The 21,106-nt window shown below is 37.3% G+C and overlaps 3 protein-coding genes across 4 annotated transcripts; 1 reads left to right on the plus strand and 2 right to left on the minus strand.

Moving 5' to 3' along the window:
• The first annotated feature begins 5,139 nt into the window (after positions 1-5,139).
• LOC107420386 (auxin response factor 5) lies at positions 5,140-11,444 on the plus strand. Of its 2 annotated transcripts, XM_016029327.4 has the most exons (14): positions 5,140-6,164; positions 6,428-6,540; positions 7,032-7,130; positions 7,234-7,290; positions 7,437-7,589; positions 7,684-7,768; positions 8,031-8,121; positions 8,352-8,516; positions 8,612-8,734; positions 8,889-8,964; positions 9,105-9,240; positions 9,325-10,622; positions 10,714-10,904; positions 11,062-11,444. In XM_016029327.4, the coding sequence occupies exons 1-14, from the start codon at positions 6,050-6,052 to the stop codon at positions 11,210-11,212; spliced, it is 2,853 nt and encodes a 950-aa protein (XP_015884813.1). In that variant the 5' UTR covers positions 5,140-6,049; the 3' UTR covers positions 11,213-11,444. The 2 variants fall into 2 exon arrangements, with proteins under 2 accessions (XP_015884813.1, XP_048331555.1); XM_048475598.2 differs by lacking the exons at positions 5,140-6,164; positions 6,428-6,540 and having other exon boundaries at positions 7,036-7,130; positions 7,238-7,290.
• Positions 11,445-12,765: 1,321 nt separating this feature from the next.
• LOC107420387 (probable methyltransferase At1g29790) lies at positions 12,766-15,142 on the minus strand. The gene is made up of 2 exons (XM_025074457.3): positions 13,496-15,142; positions 12,766-13,144 (listed from the first exon to the last, which is right to left on the minus strand). The coding sequence occupies exon 1, from the start codon at positions 14,794-14,796 to the stop codon at positions 13,525-13,527; it is 1,272 nt and encodes a 423-aa protein (XP_024930225.1). The 5' UTR covers positions 14,797-15,142; the 3' UTR covers positions 12,766-13,144; positions 13,496-13,524.
• Positions 15,143-16,234: 1,092 nt separating this feature from the next.
• Positions 16,235-21,025, minus strand: LOC107420366 (probable pre-mRNA-splicing factor ATP-dependent RNA helicase DEAH5). Its single transcript, XM_048476638.2, has 2 exons — positions 17,547-21,025; positions 16,235-16,849 (listed from the first exon to the last, which is right to left on the minus strand). Exons 1-2 carry the CDS (start codon positions 20,768-20,770, stop codon positions 16,456-16,458), a joined length of 3,618 nt encoding a protein of 1,205 aa, XP_048332595.1. The 5' UTR covers positions 20,771-21,025; the 3' UTR covers positions 16,235-16,455.
• Positions 21,026-21,106: the final 81 nt, after the last annotated feature.

Here is a 21,106-nt window from a genome sequence, read left to right on the forward strand (position 1 = left end):
ATGTCCACTCACCACCACTATCAACCAAATAAACAAATTAATATTGTTATTTCTTTTTTTCTTTTTTTTATAAAAGAAAAAACTAAAATTCGGGCGGATGGGGGGTTATGAAACTATATAGTTCAGTACATTCTTTCTAAGTTTGAGGACGGTGGTCAAACATTATTCCAAATGAAACGGTGCAACAACTGCAAGAGTTTCAGGTTCTACTTCAAACTTGTCTTATTTGAATGTTTGGCTACAACATGTTTACAAAATTAACATCGGCGGCGAGACAAAGTAATATATCGATAGTAGCTGCCAAGTAGATAAAAAAAAAAAAGGGAAAACAAAAACAAAGACGTAACATAATAAAACTAGATAATGCAATACCATTAACAACAAACTAAAGAACTATCTGGCAGGGACAGCATACAAAAAGTACTGAAACAAATCTACAATCGGACCCCTGAACCACGAAACTAAGATTCAAAATCTTTTCCCTTTTATTATCTTTTTTTCCCTGAAACTTTACTCAGTAGCAATCAATTTATTTGAAAATTAAAAGGTTAAAAAAGCCTTTGAAAGTAGTCTCGAAATTGGAGCCGCATTGACATACCCATCGATCTAAGTAAGAAGAAAGTGAGAAGATGATAACAGGATAAATAGTATTACCAGCTGATGATGATGATGATATCTGTATTGTGAATAAAATAATAATTAATTAAAAGGAAATGTTTTTAATTTATTTATTGTAAAGACAAAAATAGAGATGTTTTTCATCTTTCTATCAATAATGAATACTGTGCGATAAGAATATTTCAGAAGCAAATGTCTCCTTGCATCCCTACACTCTATACTGCTTCCATGTTCCCCTACTCATGCCACGCCCATTTTTAGCTTCTTTCACCTTCACTTATTTTATATCACATGTGGACCCCCCACCCCCCTTCCCCTGCTTCTTTCATTTTTTATTTTTATTTTCTTTCCCTTTTGTACGTGCTCTTGCTTGTGTGTTTAATTCCTGATTAATGTTTTTGTTTTCATTATAATTAATTACATCTTATTTGTTTTTCCTATAATAATAATAATCTCAATCATTTGCTTGTTCTTTAAAGTTCATGCACTACTCACCCCACCCTTCCTTACTCTATTATCCTTTAATCCCCGTGGTTTTAACTGCTCTATCAAGTATATATCAACTTCACTTTGCCTTTCTTTGGTTTTATCACACCAAAATAACTAAAAATTAAAACCACTTTAGTGAATGTTTCCCTTTTCTTTTTTTCTTTTTTCCCTTATGTATTTAATTTCCCCTGACTCAGATTAAATTACTTCACTTTTTTTTTTTTTTTTTGGTTAAGAACGATATAATAGTGTAAAAATTGCACCCTTTTTTTCAAAAAAAAAAAAATTCAATACATGCATGATAATAGACGTGGGTCATTAACCTGTATTTTATCCTAATTTTATAGAATTATAATACCGATATGTTTGATTTTCTGGAAGGAAAAAAATAGAAAGAAAAATATAATAATGAAACATCGTTATCATTCAATTTGCATGAAAGAAGAATTATTTTGAGGTAAAAATACGTCATTCTCCATAACTTATAACCTCCCGACTTACCGCGTGTGAGCAAAAAAGTTCACAATAAGAAAATGGAAAATCGAATTATTCAAAAAAAAAGAAAAAAGAAAATGGAAAATCATAAAAGAAGAGATTTTTGTAATTATAAACAATCATTAGTCGCCTCATTTTGCACTAACGTCCCATATAATAGGATATTATAGAAAAAAAAAAAAAAAGTTTGATGGACACCACAAGAGGGAAAAGAGTAAAAAAGAAAAAGAAAAAGAAAAAGTTGGTGGTCTTTTAAAAACAATAAGACAAAACTCAAAAAATCAAAGTTTTTTTTTTTTTTTTTTTTTTGGTGAATCTCAAAAAAACAAAGTTGGAAAACTATAAAAATGGCTAGAGAAATAATGTGGAGGACCCTCCTAGCTAGTATGAGAAATAGCTTTTGTCTTTTATTGCATTCTTATACATGTTAAAGCGATAGTAGCCATCACCGGTCAAAGGACTCCACTATATGATTGCCTGTAGTAGTAGTGGGTCCCATACCAAATTTCCGGTGGGTCCTTACACCACCATCATTCATTCCCGCATATGCCGATAAGGCTCATCTGGACTTTTTTATAACAGGTCGAAACGAATAACTTTGATAGGGAAGTGGGTGGGACCCTTACCAGTGGATTCAAGTTCATCATCAACCGTGCTACACCCTAGTCTATACTACATCCTTTGGACGATATGTGATCGTTCGTATATTAAAAATGTACATATTTTGGGGGTAGGTGGGTCCCAAGATACGATCTGATCTGCATGTTCGACACGTGGAGCTGATGGACGGTGCTTGGAATATACGAGTCCATTTGGTTGAGAATACCAAAGCCAAAACCAGAAAATTAAGAGGTGAAATATGGTGAGAATACGGCGAGTTAAGTTCCGAAGCCATGGATTAGTGTGCTAGTCAGGAAGGATACGAGTGGATCCAATCACCACTCCGTTTTCGCGTGCTGCTCGAATTCAGCGTCCCATATCAACCGCCCGATCATGTCCCACATCCACATAAAATTTCCGACGCACGTGCTTCTCCATACCAATATCACGTGCCATCCCCGAGGGGCGAGAGGGGAAGAGTTTACCGCACGCCTTCAAAATTGGAATTTTCTTTTCTCTTTCTTTTTTTTTTTATGGGTGAAAGTTGAAAGTTGAAATTTGCTCCGGATATTCTAAGGCGTATGATCAGGGTTGGACCCACTATTTGAAGTTGCAAATTCAACGGTCATAAAGATATGGATTGTGGAGACGAGGAATCTAAATTTGGTAGCTGCGGCTTCACCCAGTTGATTTTCCTAATTAAATAGGATTTTTTTTTTTAATTTATAATATATGTATATAGTGTTTGATGACACTTTTGCCCATGCGTATATTACCATGCCATGCAACAGTGAGAAATAGATGATTGTAATCATGTACATTGCATGAACCATCTGTTATGGAAATGTCATTGTCCCTTCTTTAGTGGATTCTCTGAAAGTGTTTTCTGCCTACCAAAAAATACTTTTCCATTTCCGTGCTCAATGCATAATAAATATTTCAGACCGACCATGTACTAATTAGTCAAGTTTCTTTGTTAAACTCAATATATACTATACTTGTCAATTCCACTAATATTTGCCTTTTAACTTGATGCATATCCAATTGCTTTTCCTTCCTCTTTTTTATTATTATTATTATTATATTTATATATATATATATATATATATATATATATATATATATATATATATATATATATATATATATATTTTGGAATATCATAGCTTTTTGTCTTTTTTTTTTTTTAATCAAACACCCTACTAAGATAGTGGTTCACATTTTTAGCTTCTAAAAATAAGAAGCCACCGGTTTATTAACGATACATATTATTGAAATGGAAAAACAACTATATGTTTCATTCCTTGTTAAATATGTAATTTTATTCTTCCGAATGGTAAGTAGTTCCATTGGTATTATCTTGCATGTCGTAGTAAGAGTTGATTAATGTAGTGTTTTAAATGTCAAAATTGAATGCAATAAGCTTTATAGTTTTTATGATTTTGTTCTAGAATAAATTTTTAGGGAGAGAAGCAGAAAAATGCACTAATTTCACAATAATAGTAAGAAAAATATTCATTGCTACTGTCAAATGAGTTCCCAATTCTACAAGGATCATATGTTCGATCTATCCAATGATGTATCTTTACTGCTGCAAGCAATAAAAAAAAAAAAAATGCAGGTAGTGTGTTCCTTTTTCAAAGAATGCCAATTTTTTTGTACGAACATTTAGAGCAACTTAATTTTAGAACTTATTGCTGAATGAAATATTGCTTGTACAATAGTACGTACTTAAATTAAAAATACACAATTTACACTTTTACCTATTACATAAAGAAATATATATGTAATTATGCTCCCCATCATAGTGGGTTTGCACAATTTTAGAATTGTAGATGTGCATATCCTAAATGAGCTTGCCGTTACAAAATTTATGTCTATATGCACATGTATACACAGTTTCATGATCATCACCTATGAACTACTATTTGATATGTGGACCACGTTCCTGTATATTATAGTTGGAAGTTTTATGCCAATCGTATGCATATTGAATTATGCAATGTCTATTACACCATGTACTCACTATTCATCGTTTATTAAATTATTTAGTAAAACTACGCAGTCATTATGTAATGGATTTTCTCCTAAAATCCCATTTTATATGTGACAATAAATAATAACATAATACATGTTTGATAATTTACAAATTTGTTATATAAAAAAAGTAAATTTGTTAGGTAGAAATAGTAAATCTGATTTAAATTGACGTTTGTTTTAGTTGCTTATTGTTTTTTCTTTTTGATGGGAATAATATTGAAATATTAATGTTTTTAAAATAATAAAAAAAGTAGTAGAAGCAATGAAGGTCTAAAATGAAAAGCAGTACAAGCAAAGCAGGGGTATAAAAATTCATATTGCAATTTGGAAAGACCTGGTAGTAAACTAACAAATGAAATTGTGCGATTGTTTTTTGGTCAAGTTGCCAACCAAATGGATAATTTATACCTTTAAGAAAAAAATAAAAAAAGAGGATAATTTATATTTAATTATGTAACAGATAAGGGGAGATCCAAGACCCAAGCAACCAGAATGTGTGAAACGAGAAACGGCGCCGCGACCAATCTGACATAATGGTGACACGTGTCGGTTCATGTCAAAGTAGGCCCCCAGTTGATTTTTGTCGTGAACCGCACGCGTGACGATGGGTCAAATATCATACACAATACAATAGCACAGAAAGGAGTTTTTCTTTTTGCTTTTTTCTATTTTTAAAAATTAGAATATTTACAGAACACATAAAACAGTTTTTTTTTTTTTTTTTTAAAAAAAAGAAAAATAATAAAATTTATTAATTTTCCCTGTAATAGAGCAGGTGAAAATAGTAGCTAAAGAAAGAGGAAAAGACCCTGCAAATCCTCGTAATCCACGTGCTAAAATGCGCCACATTGACATCGTTGCTTTTTTCGGTTTTTCCTACACAGCATCGCCTTCATTCGCCTCCTTCTCTTCCGTCTTATTTTATTTTATTTTAAAATTTTTTCAAATTAAAAAATAAAGTCTCCTTCTCTCTCTCTCTCTCTCTCTCGTTGGAGCTTACAGTACTGTTTTCGTGTTCATCTAGTTTTGCTCTGCTTTTTGGTCATTTTTTATTATTATTTTAGGAACTATTTCATTATTATTTTATACAACAGTTTAAAGCTGCAACGGAATCGCCCTATACAGGAAGTGTGTGCGCAGGATAAGAGCATGCACACAGTCTTCCCGGTTTCAAAGCAAAGAAAGACAGAGAGAGAGAGAGAGAGAGAGAGCAAGTCTTTTCTTGAAGATAGAGAAGGGAGAGCGAGTTGAGGGACTTTCTGTTTTGTTGATTGAGAGAGAGAGAGAGTAGCGAAGGAATCAGTATTATTATGAGTGGGTTCATCGAAAGGTCGGTTTCTTTTGGAAGATAAAAACAAGTACTCGATTATTACACAGAGGCCACTCATGCTTCGGTCCGCGTGCTTTGATGCAATATAGTTGTGTCAAAGCCCCACCTTAAAAAAGATTTTTCGCAGTGCCTTTTTGCAGGTTTTGTTCCTTCGTTTTGGTTGGATTCTGGAGGGTTGGAAGTGGGGCTCTGCTTTTTTGCTCCCCCCGATTGGATTCTTTTTTTTTTTTTTTTTTTTTTTTCGGAGAATATGGAATTTGGAAACTTGGGTCTGCTGCTGTAAATTTCCCATTTCCCTGAACAAAAAAATATGCAATTTCCGGATGTGGGTCAGCTCGATTCTTGGGTTTTTATTATCATGTGAATAATGAGAAGTTTCTTTGTTTGGGTTATGGGGAATATTGCTATTCAGCTTCTGGTTTTGGCTTTGAAGATGTGAAACAAATGGGTCCTTGTGGTTGAAAGTACATACATGATATGATGGGTTCTGGTGTTGAGGAAAACATCAAAACTGGAGGTTTGGTTACTGCTGGACCTCCAACTAATCTCCTTGAGGACATGAAGTTATTGAAAGAAATGCAGGATCAGTCTGGTTTGTCACCTTCATATCAAACTTGCGCCTTTTTTTTGGTTATTTGTAAAAACAGAAAGTTTCGCTTTTTGTTATGCTTTTCAAATCCTGGTTGGTACTGCTTTGCTTGGAGTCTGATTAAAGGTTGAAATATTGAACTTGTAGGCTGTCTGAGTTATAAACACATTTAATCGAATAAGATAGATCACCTGTCATTTAAATTTTCTAATGCTTTTTCATCGTTGCGTTGCCTCTCATTTTGATTTTTTCCTGGTTGATTTCAGGCTCCCGGAAGGCCATAAATTCAGAGTTATGGCACGCCTGCGCCGGCCCGCTTGTTTGTTTACCTCAGGTTGGAAGTCTTGTCTATTACTTTCCTCAAGGACATAGCGAGCAGGTATCAATCCCTTTGATCTCCTCTGTCATCTCTTGTTTGTCCTGTAATTTATTTGATGTTTGATATTACAGTCTGGTTTCGTGAAGTATTATAAGATCTGTGTAGTTAAAATCAAATTTCTAGATGCCATTTTCTTGTATGGGTATATGCAATGTGATTGAAATTACTGATCCTTAATGAGCAATAATTTATTTGTAAACATGTCAATCTGTTCTACATTAAGGTGTATAGTATACTATCAGATCTTTCATTGTATTTAAGCTCCCTTGATCTTGATGAGAATTAGGTCTTGAGAAGTCTGTGCATTATTATATAGATTAGGCATGGTTTCAGATGTATGAAGTTTGTTTATAGAGCATGTTTCAAAAGAGTCAGTTTGGTAGACCGGGAGCTTTCACTGATAAATGTATGAGAGATACAAAGTCGATCATCATATGCTGTTCTTTTATATATTGATTGAGCTGATGAAAGCTTCTTTTATGTATGAACAGGTAGCAGTTTCCACTAAAAGGACAGCAACCTCGCAAATTCCCAACTATCCAAATCTCCCTTCTCAGTTGTTGTGCCAAGTTCAAAATGTTACGTTGCATGTATGTGTTTTGTCTGATTTTTTATTTTTATTTTTGCTGCATATGTATGAACTTACTGCAGATACATATGTATTCTTTACCTTTTCTTTACATATTTTGATAGGCAGACAAAGATACGGATGAAATATATGCTCAAATGAGTCTTCAACCAGTGAACTCTGTAAGCTTTGTTACTACTATATATTGTTTACACTGTTGAAGTTTAAAATCTAAAATACGTTTGAAAAGTGAAACAAACCGAATAAAATGATTCATAATTTGTCATTTTGAGCACTGTTATTAACTATTATTTTATCCCTGGATTAGGAAAAAGATGTATTCCCTGTACCAGACTTTGGACTAAAGCCCAGCAAACATCCAAGCGAATTTTTCTGCAAAACTTTGACTGCAAGTGATACAAGCACACATGGTGGATTCTCAGTGCCGCGTAGGGCAGCTGAAAAACTCTTTCCACAGCTGGCAATGCTCTAAACTTTGTTAATGGCGAACTTTTAGATTCTACACAGGAACAGAGGATTGATTGTATTCATATTTTGGTCCATGTCTACTACAGGATTACACTATGCAACCACCAACCCAAGAACTTGTTGTCCGAGACTTGCATGACAATACCTGGACATTTCGTCATATATACCGAGGTGAGGCTGCCTTAAATACTTCTCCGTTTCAGATTTTTGCGAGAAGTTTGAGCAACCCCTTACTGTCATGGTTTATAATTATATCTGCCTTTTGAATAATTTATTTTACCATATGCATGGATTTCATATTATTTTCAGGTGTTCTATTACCTTTACGGCATAATACACATTGTATTTTATTTTGAAGTGTTTGGAGTTTTTCAGTACAGCTGTCACTCCAAGATTTGTTTCTTACTTTATCCTTCTTTGCACTTTTATACAGGGCAGCCAAAGCGGCACCTTCTCACAACTGGTTGGAGTCTATTTGTTGGAGCAAAGAGGCTTAGAGCCGGTGATTCTGTTTTATTTATCAGGTAATTTGTAGTCTTTTGTAGTTGTCGAGTTTCAATTTAATGGTTTGTGTATTTCATAAACCACATATCCAAATTCTTGTATTTAAGTCCCCAAAGTAATGGTGCTATGCTTGCAAAGAAATTGCTGATATAATGTAGGCTAATATTTACAAAAGCTTTGCCATTTTGATGGCCAGTCCTATATCGACAATATGTAACCTTTTCTTCTTTTGTTTACTTATTATAATAAGGGATGAGAAATCACAACTTATGGTCGGTGTGAGGCGTGCAAATCGTCAGCAGACAACATTGCCATCATCAGTTCTATCTGCTGATAGCATGCACATTGGTGTCCTTGCTGCTGCTGCTCATGCTGCTGCTAATCGAAGTCCATTTACTATATTCTACAATCCAAGGTTCTTTTTGGTTGCATTCTCATATTTTAGTTTCGTCTCTGATTTCCAGTTCCTGGACCTTTCTTGACTATGCTACTCTTTCTGCATGTTCATAGGGCATGTCCTTCAGAATTTGTCATTCCTTTGGCCAGACATCGGAAAGCTGTCTATGGAACCCAACTCTCTGTTGGCATGAGGTTTGGAATGATGTTTGAGACAGAGGAGTCGGGTAAGCGCAGGTAATTTTCTAAAATGAGTAAATTATAGGTTAAATAGTTTGAATAAATTTTTTTGGCTATAATGGTTGTCGTAGAATCCTGCTGCTGGTTGGCTATATAGTAAGTAAAATGTTTCTGAAGATGGGATTAACGTTTATTTTTATGTTTTCTGTAGATATATGGGTACTATAATTGGTATTAGTGACTTAGATCCATTGAGATGGCCCGGATCAAAATGGCGAAATCTTCAGGTCGATATGCTACTTTAAAAATCAATTAAATTTAGTTTCTTTTACTTTGTTATTGGATTTACATCATTGTTAAGCTATGGATTTGTTTGTGTGATTTCCTTGTTTGATTGTTGAACCCCACTTTTCCGATTGACGAACAGGTAGAGTGGGATGAACCAGGATGTTGTGATAAACAGAACAGGGTTAGTTCTTGGGAAATCGAAACACCGGAAAGTCTTTTTATTTTTCCATCTCTGACTTCAAGTCTTAAACGACCACTACACCCTGGATATTTGGGTAAGTTCATTTTTCGTCTATTTCCATTGCGGAAGTTTTTTTAGAACTTGCTTTTTTTTGACAAAATTTCTTTGCCATGAACAGAATCTGAATGGGGAAATTTAATAAAAAGACCTTTTATCCGGGTTCCTGAAAATGGAAATGGGGATCTTCCATACTCAATTTCAAATCTATGTTCAGAGCAGCTGATCAAGATGCTACTCAAACCGCAACTTGTTAATTATCCTGGAACATTATCTTCTTTGCATCAAGAATCAGCCGCTAAGGTAGATCCTTTACAAGATGTAAAGAACATGCAGACAGCCACCCAAAAACATCCTGTTTTACTTTCTGAAAGCACACTTCTTCAGAGCCAAATCCATCCTTCATCATCTGTTGATCAATCTGGTGCCCCAAATTCATCATCAAATACAGCTATACCAGGAAATATAAACTCTATATCCAAAGTTGAAAATCCAACGCCTGTGGGAAACAATGCTGCAAAGACAAAAATAGAAACTGAGATTTCAACTGAGCAGTTATGCCAGTTGACTTCTGCAGGACAGAGCAGCATGGAAAAACTTGCTTCAGGGCTTTTGAATCCTCAGAACCTAGTGAACCAGCTGACATTCCTAAACCAGAACCAGAGTCCAGTACAATTGCAAAATAGTTCATGGACCATGCACCCAGAGACGCTGCTCTATCACTCTCAAGTACAAAATGAAATAAATCAATCTGATTTCCCAAGCACAAATGGCTCACTTCCATCCCTTGATGCTGATGAATGCAATATGTTTTACTCTTCTTGCCAACCCTTTGCTGGAACGCTTAGGTCGCCGGGGCCTTTATCTGTTTTCGGAATGCAAGATCCTACATTTGTTTTTCCTGAAGCAAATAATTATTCTCTTCCTTCGATGGGTCAGGATTTGTGGGATAATAACCTTAGGTTTTTACCACAAGTAGAGCAGCTCACTTCATTCCCTCAACAAGACCCATGCAATCTTAATTGTGTATCTTCTTATTCGGGCAATCTGAAAGATTTGTCAGACGAGAGCAATAATCAAAGTGGGACGTATAGTTCTCACAATGTAGATGTTGGTGGTGGAAGTTGTGTGGTTGACCCGTCTGTTTCTAGCACCATTCTAGACGAGCTTTCCCCACTAAAGAATGCAGATTTCCAGAACCCTTCAGATTGCTTAGTAGGAAACTTTAGCTCTAGCCAAGATGTTCAGTCTCAGATTACCTCTACAAGCCTAGGAGGAGACTCCCAGGCTCTTTCCCGACAAGACCTTCCTGACAATTCGGGCGGTACGTCTTCAAGCAATGTTGATGTTGATGAGAGCAGTCTTCTTCAGAATAGTTCATGGCAGCAAGTAGTTCCACCTGTTCGGACTTATACAAAGGTGTGAAAGTTTTTATTATTATTTATTATTATATATTTTTCATCATATGGTGTGGTTGGTCGGAGTTAATGTTGTTGTTATGGTGTGGCAGGTTCAGAAAGCGGGGTCTGTTGGGAGGTCTATTGATGTGACAAGTTTTAAGAACTATGATGAACTATGCTCTGCAATTGAATGCATGTTTGGACTTGAAGGGCTGCTTAATGACCCAAGAGGTTCAGGCTGGAAATTGGTTTATGTGGACTATGAGAATGACGTTCTCCTTGTTGGCGATGATCCTTGGGAGTTAGTTCATTAATTGCTTAATTGCTTAACTAATTACTCTGTTAATATAAGCTGCTTTTGGTTTATTAAATTTCTAAATTAATTACTTTGTTAATAAAGTTGGTGTTAGCACGATTAATGTGACGGGATTTTTTTTCTTTTTTTTTGGTTTTGGCAGGGAATTTGTAGGGTGTGTTCGTTGCATCAGAATTCTTTCACCTTCAGAAGTTCAACAGATGAGTGAAGAGGGAATGAAGCTTCTTAACAGTGCCGCTGCAATGCAAGGAATCAATGCATGTGTTTCAGAAGGCGCTGGTGGCCGTGCTTGAGACATGGTGGTTGTGTTTTTCAGAGCACTAAATGTGTATGGGTAATATCTCGTGTCAATACGATGTTGTTAGTTGAAGTGGGTACTAATATTGTAGGAGTTGGGGATGATGCTGTATGACCAAACTGATCCACATTTAATCAACAGGATGTGAATCTAAATGAACAAAGTTTTTAAGCAGTGTTTAGAGCTCATTATTATTATTGATATTAATCATGGAAATGTTTACAGCATGGTCCATAGCATGATTTATTCATCTATTTATTTATTTGTGAAAGTGTGTGTGCCGAATGCAATTTAAAGTCGTCCACAAATTTTGGAGAATGAAACATAGCCTTCTTGTCGTGCCTTGCCTTCCACTCTTTAAAAGTTAGAAATCGAATTTAGTTTTCTATTACCCACTCCATTTCCTAGATGAAAGGAATTAGCTTTTGGTTCCAGAAGTAGGAAACAATAGCACTATAAATCATAGGACGAAATTAATTTGCTCTGGCTTTTCTTTCTATAGGAGTTCATTATTGATAGCATTTATTAGTTATACATGTGGGACGTATTACACGAATAGAGAACAAAGGCCATGGCCCAGTATAATAATTTGCTCAACCACTAGAGAACAAAGGTTAAACCCTAAGTAGCTGTAATGCGGCATCCATTAACTCTCTGTCAAAATATTAACTAATAGAGTGGCTCATACGAATTGCATGGAAAATGGAACTGCGCAAAACCAGTGCAGCGTAAAATGTTGAATCCAAATCTTGAGCTATACTGGGAGGATAAAAATTGCTAAATATTATCACTGTGGTACATACTTCATAGCTTTCCTTCCATCTAAATCCGAATGCCAATATCAACCAAAACAATAATATAGAAGATAAAACTGAACCAACACAGAAAAACAAACATCGAAAGGACAGGCAGGGCCTTTTCTGAGCAGAAATATAGGCGGACAAATTGTATAGCTAAAATTTAACGGGTTCCAACATGTTGGCCGAAGTGCTGCAACGACATGTCATGTTGAAATCTCCATTATAGAAGCAACAAGTGGAAAAACCAAAACCAATTATCTACAACATAATATTTACTTTCCATAATGCTATATAGTTTTCCTACAGCCAATCAAGCAGGCTAAAAGACTCTGTACGCAAAATATGTCAGTCATAATGAGAAACTAATCAATTCTCGAGAAGATAAATTTCCCTTGGTATGAAATAACTTTGAGTAAAACCACCTTAGCTTCCCTAAAACTATCCATGTTGTCTAGGGCAAAATATCCTTGCATATCATTATTTGGAGAAAAGCAATGACTTCGATAGCATTCATGAACGAGTTCGTTTGCTTTGTTTTTTTGGTCAGTTGGATTTGAGGTGTGATTCACGCAAAGTACACCCTCATGAGCTGAATTTTCAATCTATTTAGTAGGTAATTTTGGTAGGTATGTTTAACATCATTGAAGCAGAGTAGAACTTTAAAAAATTTGTAGTACACAACAGAGGAAATTTTGGAAGTAAAAAATATGGAACTGTAAGCGAATAATTTAGATCTTTAGAATATAGGAGAACAACGCAACATAATGTTATAATCAATAAAAGAATAACATAGATGTATCACAGATTTTTATAATTTGTTCGAAAGGCATGAAAGTCCTACTCATGACAGTTCTCTCTAAGTTCTGGGGAACAAAATACACAAATTGATTTGTCTGATGACCGTAAAAGCAAAGGGTTTGTTTTCACATGATGCAAGAATATTGTGCTTCACCAACTTAGAGGAGGCGATACTATAACAAATGTTACATTCATAAAGAAATGATAAGCAGAAGACCCAGGTGGTGTGGCAAGTAAAAAAGAAAACACAATTTTCATCCGTTACATTTCATGAAACCATAGATTTATTATGTTCCCCCAACGACTTCTGCTAGATTATTCTTCGAGTTCTTAGGGAACAGACGAGCATCAAGTCCCGATCAGACAAGCCAGAAAGGCATATATATGAATGCAAAAAATATATCAATATCAAAATGCCTTAGCAGATTCAAGAATATAATATGATTCTTTCATTCCTTAAAAACTTCATTGTAAGGAAAGAACAGAAAAAACTAATATCCCCTAAACCATGGAAACAAAAAGATAAAATAGCTCTTAATTTGCAGAACAGGCGTTATCCTCTACTGCCGATTTGCAGGAGGGAAAATAAATAATCGATACACTTATTGTGCTTTCGAAGGAATTCATAAGGATGATAAAAGCAATGAACCACACAGTATATGTAGCAACACAATGTTTACCTCTATGATGTTTCCTGTAACAACCACGTTCATAATCTAACCGGCTTCTGTAGAACAGTAGACAAATAAACCTCGGATTTGCCTGATCCTGATGTATCTACCTTTTCCCCAACAACCCATTTCAGCTTCTTATAACCAAACTGTTCGATCAACCTGGTTAAGGCCTTTTTCTTTTCATCATTGGCACAGTAAAAGTTATCTAACCAAAACAAACCTCCAGGCCTCAAAATCCGATCTAGATCAAACATTAAGAAATCCAATTTTTCTGGTTTTCCCCCAATATCCAATCCACTCCCGGTGTGAACCAAATCAAACACATTATCATAGAAAGGGAATCTATGATCTAAACTGAGAAACAAAGGGAAAAGCCCTCTTGCAGCAATGAATTCGCTAAATGGGGCATCGACGTTCAAAGTGTTCGTAATAACAGTGACATTCCTCTCTGCCATTCTAGCAGCAAAGCTACCAGAACCACCTCCAATATCAAATCCTATTCGAATCCCTCCACTTCCCATGGCTAATACATCATCGATAAGAAAATCGTTCTTACCCCTGGCCTTAACAAACCTCTGATTCTCAAACCCATTTACTAAATCAAAGCAACCGGCACAGTCTCTGCCTAATTTCTTACTATTCAAGCATTCAAAACTCTTACAGCCAAGTCCACTCCAGTTAACAGTCTTATTACCAACAGCAGGCTTCCAAAGTGAAATAGGGAAAGGTTTCAAATCAACCTTGGGAACAGACTTGGCAAAACACCTCCTTCTTGGTAGGGGTTCGCATCCACGCAAAACCAGCTTCTGGGCAAGGCTCCAATCGTCAGGACAAGGCCCGGAGACCTTGTAAGTCATGTATTGGGACAACAAGTCGACAGATTTCTCACAGGAATGGCCCACAGAAGCCACCATTTCCGTGATCCCGCTTCTGGAATCCTTGCCCAGTGGGAGCTGGTGATGCTGAAGGAAGAGCTTGAGTTCGTTTGCGATGTTGGGCCGTGAAAGATCGACGCTTTCATAGCCAAGAAGCTCTTTTTCCATCTGGGCAAGTTTCTTCTGTGAAGAATCGATCTCGCGGAGGATCAGAGCGACCTGCTCTGAGATGAGAGAGATGTTCTTGTGAGAATGGTGTTGGAGGTGGTGATGAGTTTGGTGGTCCTTCGGGGAGGATGTGAAAGCGTACAGAGCGAAGAGGTTGGTAGTGATGACAGAAAGCAACATGAGAATGTTGACCGCCGAGGAACACAGTGTGGCCCTTCTAAATCTGGCTGTTCCATCTCCAATTTTCAGTGAAACAGAACCCATCCCTGGTTCTGCTTCTTCTTCTAGTTGCAGCTCAGTGAAAGTGAGCGAGAGAGAAGAAGAGGAACGGTTTGCAGAGAGAGAGAGAGCAATTAAGACTTGTGATGTGGAGCAAGTGAAAAAAGAAAGAGAAAGGATTAAAGAAATAGTTATTAGAAAGATTAAAGATTGGTCCGTGAAGCTAAGACAGCGAGTGTCACTGTTATATGTAAATTGTAAAGAGATGGTTGTCGGTTGAAGCTTTTGAGAAACAGCGAATGGAAGAAATGGGAAAGACTCATGACTCACTCACTCCGGTTCAGTTCCTACAATTTTTCATCTTAATCATGACTTTTTTTCTTTCTTTTTGCGGAAGCTTAATGCACTCTTTCTATTATTTTATATATTTTTCCTACTTTTTTTTTTTTTGGGTCTTCCTTAATGCTGAGTCACACTGATTTCTTTTTCACCCCCCTTAAATTTGACATTTCCAGCAACTTCTTTATAATATTCTTTATTTATTTACTAGCCAAATATTTGAAGGGCGTTGATCCAAACTATAATGAAGCCACGGAAATAAACATATTGGGAGGAGAAAAGAGTACAAAAAATAAAGGTTCTCCTTTTGAATTTGGATATTAAAATTAAAGATTCTAAAAATAGGACAATATATTACACGCGTAGATCAAAGTCTACAACTGTCCTCGGTAAAGAACATGATGTTCAGTTGAAGCCCAAAAAAAAAAAAAAAAAAAAAAAAAAAATCCATGATGTTCAACCATAGAAGTCAAAGTTCTTATTATCCAACTCATCAGCCAGTCTCCTTAGATGGGGTAAGTTTAAGAATTAGAACCTACAGGAGCATTTTTAGCGGACGAGGGTTGTCAAACGACTAATCCCATTGATAATCCGAAACCCTTTTTTTTGTACAATAAATTATTTTTATTACTACACCTCCTTCTATTTTTTATTTGTTTTGGGCATAATGAGACAATGCCACTTCTTGGTGACAAGATATTTCGCCACTTATTTTAATGGGGACTGCAATCTGGATCAAGCCGACGCAAGTTGGTATTCCCCAAAGGCCCAAAAAAAAAAAAAAAAAAACGTTGCAAGTTGGAGCGCTGAGCCTAAAAACAGAAAAGGCAAAGACCCCTAGGGACTGGCTTCCAAGTCTTTAATTCTTTTTTCTTTTCTGATGGAAAGAGACTTTAATTATATGTGAATGATAACCACATAAAGATATTATATATAAATATAATTTCTTTTTGATCAGGTTATAATATAATTGTATTTGTATTTGGTTCTTAATGCTTGGCCGCGACGTTACCTTAACCTAAATAAATAAAAAGCTATTTCATCTTGAAATTACAAATTAAGCGTGAGCCTTTTGGAAAAAGGAGGGCGTATCACGTGACATTGCTGCCTCTTCTGTCCATAAAATAGTAAATTAACAAATCAATTAGTCAATATTAAATTGTCATCGAAAATCATATAATTTCTTTAACAATTAGCATTAATTGCATAGTCAATGTTAGTAATATATAATTCACAACAACTAGCATTATGGTTAGCAAATCGATTATTAAAGGGGAGGGGGGGAAGGAATGATGGAAGGGTCAAAATTCAAAAATCAGCTCATGAAATTTAATACCAGAAAGCAATCCGAGATGGAAACACAAATTAAGCACGACGTTTACTCAATCGCCAGGAATTAGGCTCGTGGTATCTGTCATATAGCGGCTCAATGCGTTCTTGACGCTTGCGCTTGCTCATCTTAGTAGGATCAGCTACTTTGAAGAATCTTGGAGCCAGTTCAACAAGCCATTTGGGGTCCACAACTGTGACCTCGCGCATATACTCTTTTGTAGTCATAACCAGCTCATGGTAGATCACCCAGTCTGGCTGTCTCTGAAAAAGAGCACTGCTTGGGTGAATATAAACTGGTTGATTCTCAACTAGGGTTCTATATCCCTCCTGCGGGTCCTTTCTAGCTGCATGGAAGAAAAATCCTGCTGCAATTGCCTTCCTGATCTTAGTAAAATTCTTTCCTGCGCTGACAACATCCAATTTATACCTGCAATGTAAAACCAACTACCAAGTTAGTGCCGGCCTTTCATCTTCATATTACTCATGCAAGATACAAATTTAATCATCACCTCTTGTTACATGAAACATGGAGAATAAAGCAAATACATTAAATAGACCAGTACTTCAAGCTTATTAATAACATACAACCCAAAAGGCAATGTTTGTGAAAACATTCAGTAACTAACATGGCTATATCAGAAAGTAAGTCTTCAAGTGAATTTCCCGGAAACTGTAAAACTAACAGTATGATCGAGTAGAAAAACCCAAAACCTAATAGTCATCTATAGGTCTATCTAACAAAAGTTACTTTAATAAATAGCAGTAACAACAGTTTAACATCTTGAATGAATTATGTAACAGTTTGCCTTGATTCGCTCAAATCCATAGGATGATTCACACTCATACCTGGAAGAAAATATATGAACTGTCGTACTAAAACTTATATTATGATAAAATTCACCATTTCTGACAGCTATGAAAAGCAAACTACGTGCTGGATTCACCGGTAAATTAAAATGAAATGAAAGCAGTTTCATTATAGATAAAGCATGGAATCTACAGAACATGTAGCCAAGTTATAAAAGAGCAAGAAATGAAATTGCAGCATCTCATATAAATGATAGGAATACAATTAAATACAACAAAATAATGAACAGATAGCAAGAAAGGTTCGAATATCATACTTATCCATGATGGTAAGAAGCTGTTTTCTGACATCCTGTGCCCTCCTTAAAGATCGAGATTGCACAAAATTCTCAAAGCACCATGGCCCAGAAAAATTTTTAGCTTTCCAAGCCTCATAGACTGCAAGTAGAGTCAGATGGTCTCCCTCTGGTTGAAAAAACTTGGCCCGTTTCTGATCTGCCTGGGCTTGCTTTTCACGGGGCCTATAAAATATATTCCCCGTCTGAATCATTGATATGATGGTCAAGATTTCGTCACTGCATCCAAGGTCCACACTAGCAAGTAACATCTTAGATAATGGGGGATCCAGAGGAAACTCGGCCATTTTCCTGCCCAATTTGGTCAAAAGTCCCTCCTCATCCAATGCTCCTAAACTATACAGCTGCTCCATGGCAGAAATGAGAGCCTGAGGTGCAGGTGGATCCATAAAATCAAAAGAGAGGAGATCATTTATACCCATTGCTTTCATTGAAAGAGTGATCATTCCAAGATTTATCCTCTGGATTTCTGGAATTGAAGTGGGGGACATCTCATTCCGGTACGCACTCTCGGTGTAAAGGCGGTAACATTTCCCAGGGCCTGTACGCCCAGCACGGCCGGCTCGTTGCTTGGCTGATGCTTGTGAAATTGGAGTTATCACAAGGGAATCTAACCCTTGCTTTGGATTATATACATTTTGCTTTGCAAACCCAGGATCAATAACATAGAATATCCCATCAATGGTCAATGATGCCTCAGCAATATTGGTAGCCACAACCACTTTCCTTTTCCCTGGAGGGGCAGGGTCAAATATCCTCGACTGCATTTCACTAGGAAGGGCACTATAAACAGGGAGAATAATCAATTCAGGAACATTTTTACCTAGTCCTTTCATCCTTTCATAAAGTGACTGGCAGGCAAAGTCAATCTCCTCCTGTCCAGTCAAAAACAGAAGGATATCCCCTTCAGGTTCAGTTAAGTGGATCTGTAAGACTGTGATTAGAGCAGCATCTAGGTAATCACTTTCTGGTTGTTTTGTGTAGAGAATCTCAACCGGAAACGTTCGTCCAGGGATTGTGAAGATGTTACAGTTGAAGAAATAGCCAGAAAACTTCTCTGCATCCAAAGTGGCAGATGTGACAATCAAGCGAAGGTCTGGCCTCCGCTTCACAAGTTGCTTCAGTAATCCAAACAGCACATCAGTATGGATAGTCCTCTCATGAGCTTCATCAAGCATGATCACCGAGTATTGCGAAAGGCTGTCATCAATCAAAATCTCCCTGAGAAGCATACCATCAGTCATATACTTAATTACAGTCTCTGGTCCAGTACAATCCTCAAAACGAATTGCATAACCAACTTCCTCCCCCAGCCGACAACCAAACTCTTCAGCCACCCTCTTGGCCACAGACATTGCAGCCACTCTACGTGGTTGAGTGCACCCAATTTTACCTCTTGTTGTGTAACCTGCTTCAGCAAGATATTGAGTTACCTGGGTTGTTTTACCAGAACCAGTCTCACCAATGACAACAAGAACCTGATTATCATGCACTGCCTGAACCAATTCCTTTTTAAGCTTGTAGATAGGCAAGCTCTGCCTTTGCTCCTGAATTGAGAGCTTTGACCTCTGCCCAAAACTGATTGTTTTGCCAAAAGCATCCTTCTTCCACTCGGGCATGTCATAGGCAGACAATCCAACACCCCTGAGCTCCTGTGCAAGATGCCTCTCACCTGTCTCTGGCATAGGGTCTTCCCAAGGACGATTCAGATCCTTCGGAATAGAATCCAGCATGGTTCGTTGTTGCTGTTCCCGTACTTCTCTACGCTCCTTAATCAGTGCAGACTGAAGTGCAGCTGCACGACTCAAAGACCCTTCTGGATTCTTAAAGATCTTCACAGGTGACATATCCACAGAGTACCTGCTCTGTCCTTGCAAAAAGGCTGGCTCATCCTCATTAAGCTCAATCTCAAGCTCTTCCTCAGCACCCTCTTCTGGATACACCAATCCATCAGCTTCCTCATCATACATTGGATGCTCAGTGACACCCAAAACGCCAGAGGCTATCAACTGTTTGGCCTCCCATTTCTCAGGCGAGCTCATCCTCTTCAGGGGTCGGCGTGATGGGACAACACCATCCTCTTCCACAATCTTGATTCCAGAAAGTCCAGTCCTTGTAATCGGCCCCTCCTTAGACCCTGTCGGGTTCGTTCTAAAAGCATCATCCTCTGAGCTCTTCTTCAAAGGAAGCAAATCCTTCCCCGTATTCTGATCAACATCCCTCATTGAAAGGCTCAACTTCTGACCCGAAATGGAAATCACCTTGACATAAACTTCCTGATCCCTCTTCACAACGTCCTTGGCATTACCAATTCGCCTAGTTGCAATCTGTGAAACATGGACCAAACCTTCCTTTCCCCTAAAATCGTTCAACTGAACAAAACAACCCGTATCCATAACCCTGGATACCCTGCCTTTGTAAACACTATACAATTCCGGCTCATTGGAGTGGTACTTTCCATTCGGACGATCCTTGTTACCTCTTCGGTCATCATCTTCTTCCCTCGAATCCCCATCCTCTTCGTACCTTCCTCTCCTATGCTTCTCGTATTGGTCCCGATGCCTTCCCCTGCCATTTTCATCATCCCTGTCCCTACGCCTTTCATTCCCATCATATCTATCCCTGCGCCTATCTCTCTCATCTCTATCTCTTTCTCTGTCTTTGTCTCTGTCTCTATCTCTATCCCTGGCTCTGTCTCTGTCTCTGTCTCTGTCTCTGCCTCTCTCTCTGTCTCTATCTTTATCTCTATCTCTACGCCTACCTTCTTTTTGATCTTCTTCTCCTTCTTCTCCATCTCTGCGCCTCGCTCGGGCCTCCATCTCAATTTCCTTCTCAAGCTCCTTCGCTCTATCCCTACTGTCGGCGATCGCCAGGGCCTGATATTTGGCCTCCTTACCATCAGAACCACCATCTCTCTTCGAATCCTTGTCTGATTTGGGCTTCGGAGGAAGTATCGCGTGAATTATAGTTAGGAGTGTACGAACAAAGTAGTCGGGCATTTCTGCACCGTTTTCCTTCAATTTGGCATCGAATTCATCCACGGTCTCGCAGTTCCTGCCCATCTCCGTTATGAACTCTGCGAGAACTTTATCCCCAAACCCTAAATGGGTTTCGAGCTCCGAACATACCTTAGAGACCAGGGATAGGTACTCGAGCTTCTTTAAACCGTCTTCGGAGACGGCCATTGTCAGAATAGCGGTCCAAAATAGTACAACAAGTTGGACTATAATGATGTAATACTATTAAATAGAAGAGAATCGAAAGAGCTTTCTGATGATTGAAGGTTTTGCCTACCTGATTTTTAAAATAAACCGTCCAGACGCACCGAGATGAATTTGAAGATCAAAACCCTAATTTACAGAGATTTTCTTCGTCAAGTATCATACTCGTCCCCCTTTCGTCTGATTGTTTTTTTTTTTTTTTTTTTTTTTTTTGGGATTAAAACTTTGGTCTGATTGTTTGAAAACGAAGGCTCAATTCTGGAACGACGTCGCTTATTTTATTTTTGCTTAAAACCAATA

The sequence above is a fragment of the Ziziphus jujuba genome, chromosome 5 (assembly GCF_031755915.1).
Source record: "Ziziphus jujuba cultivar Dongzao chromosome 5, ASM3175591v1".
NCBI lineage: Eukaryota > Viridiplantae > Streptophyta > Magnoliopsida > Rosales > Rhamnaceae > Ziziphus > Ziziphus jujuba.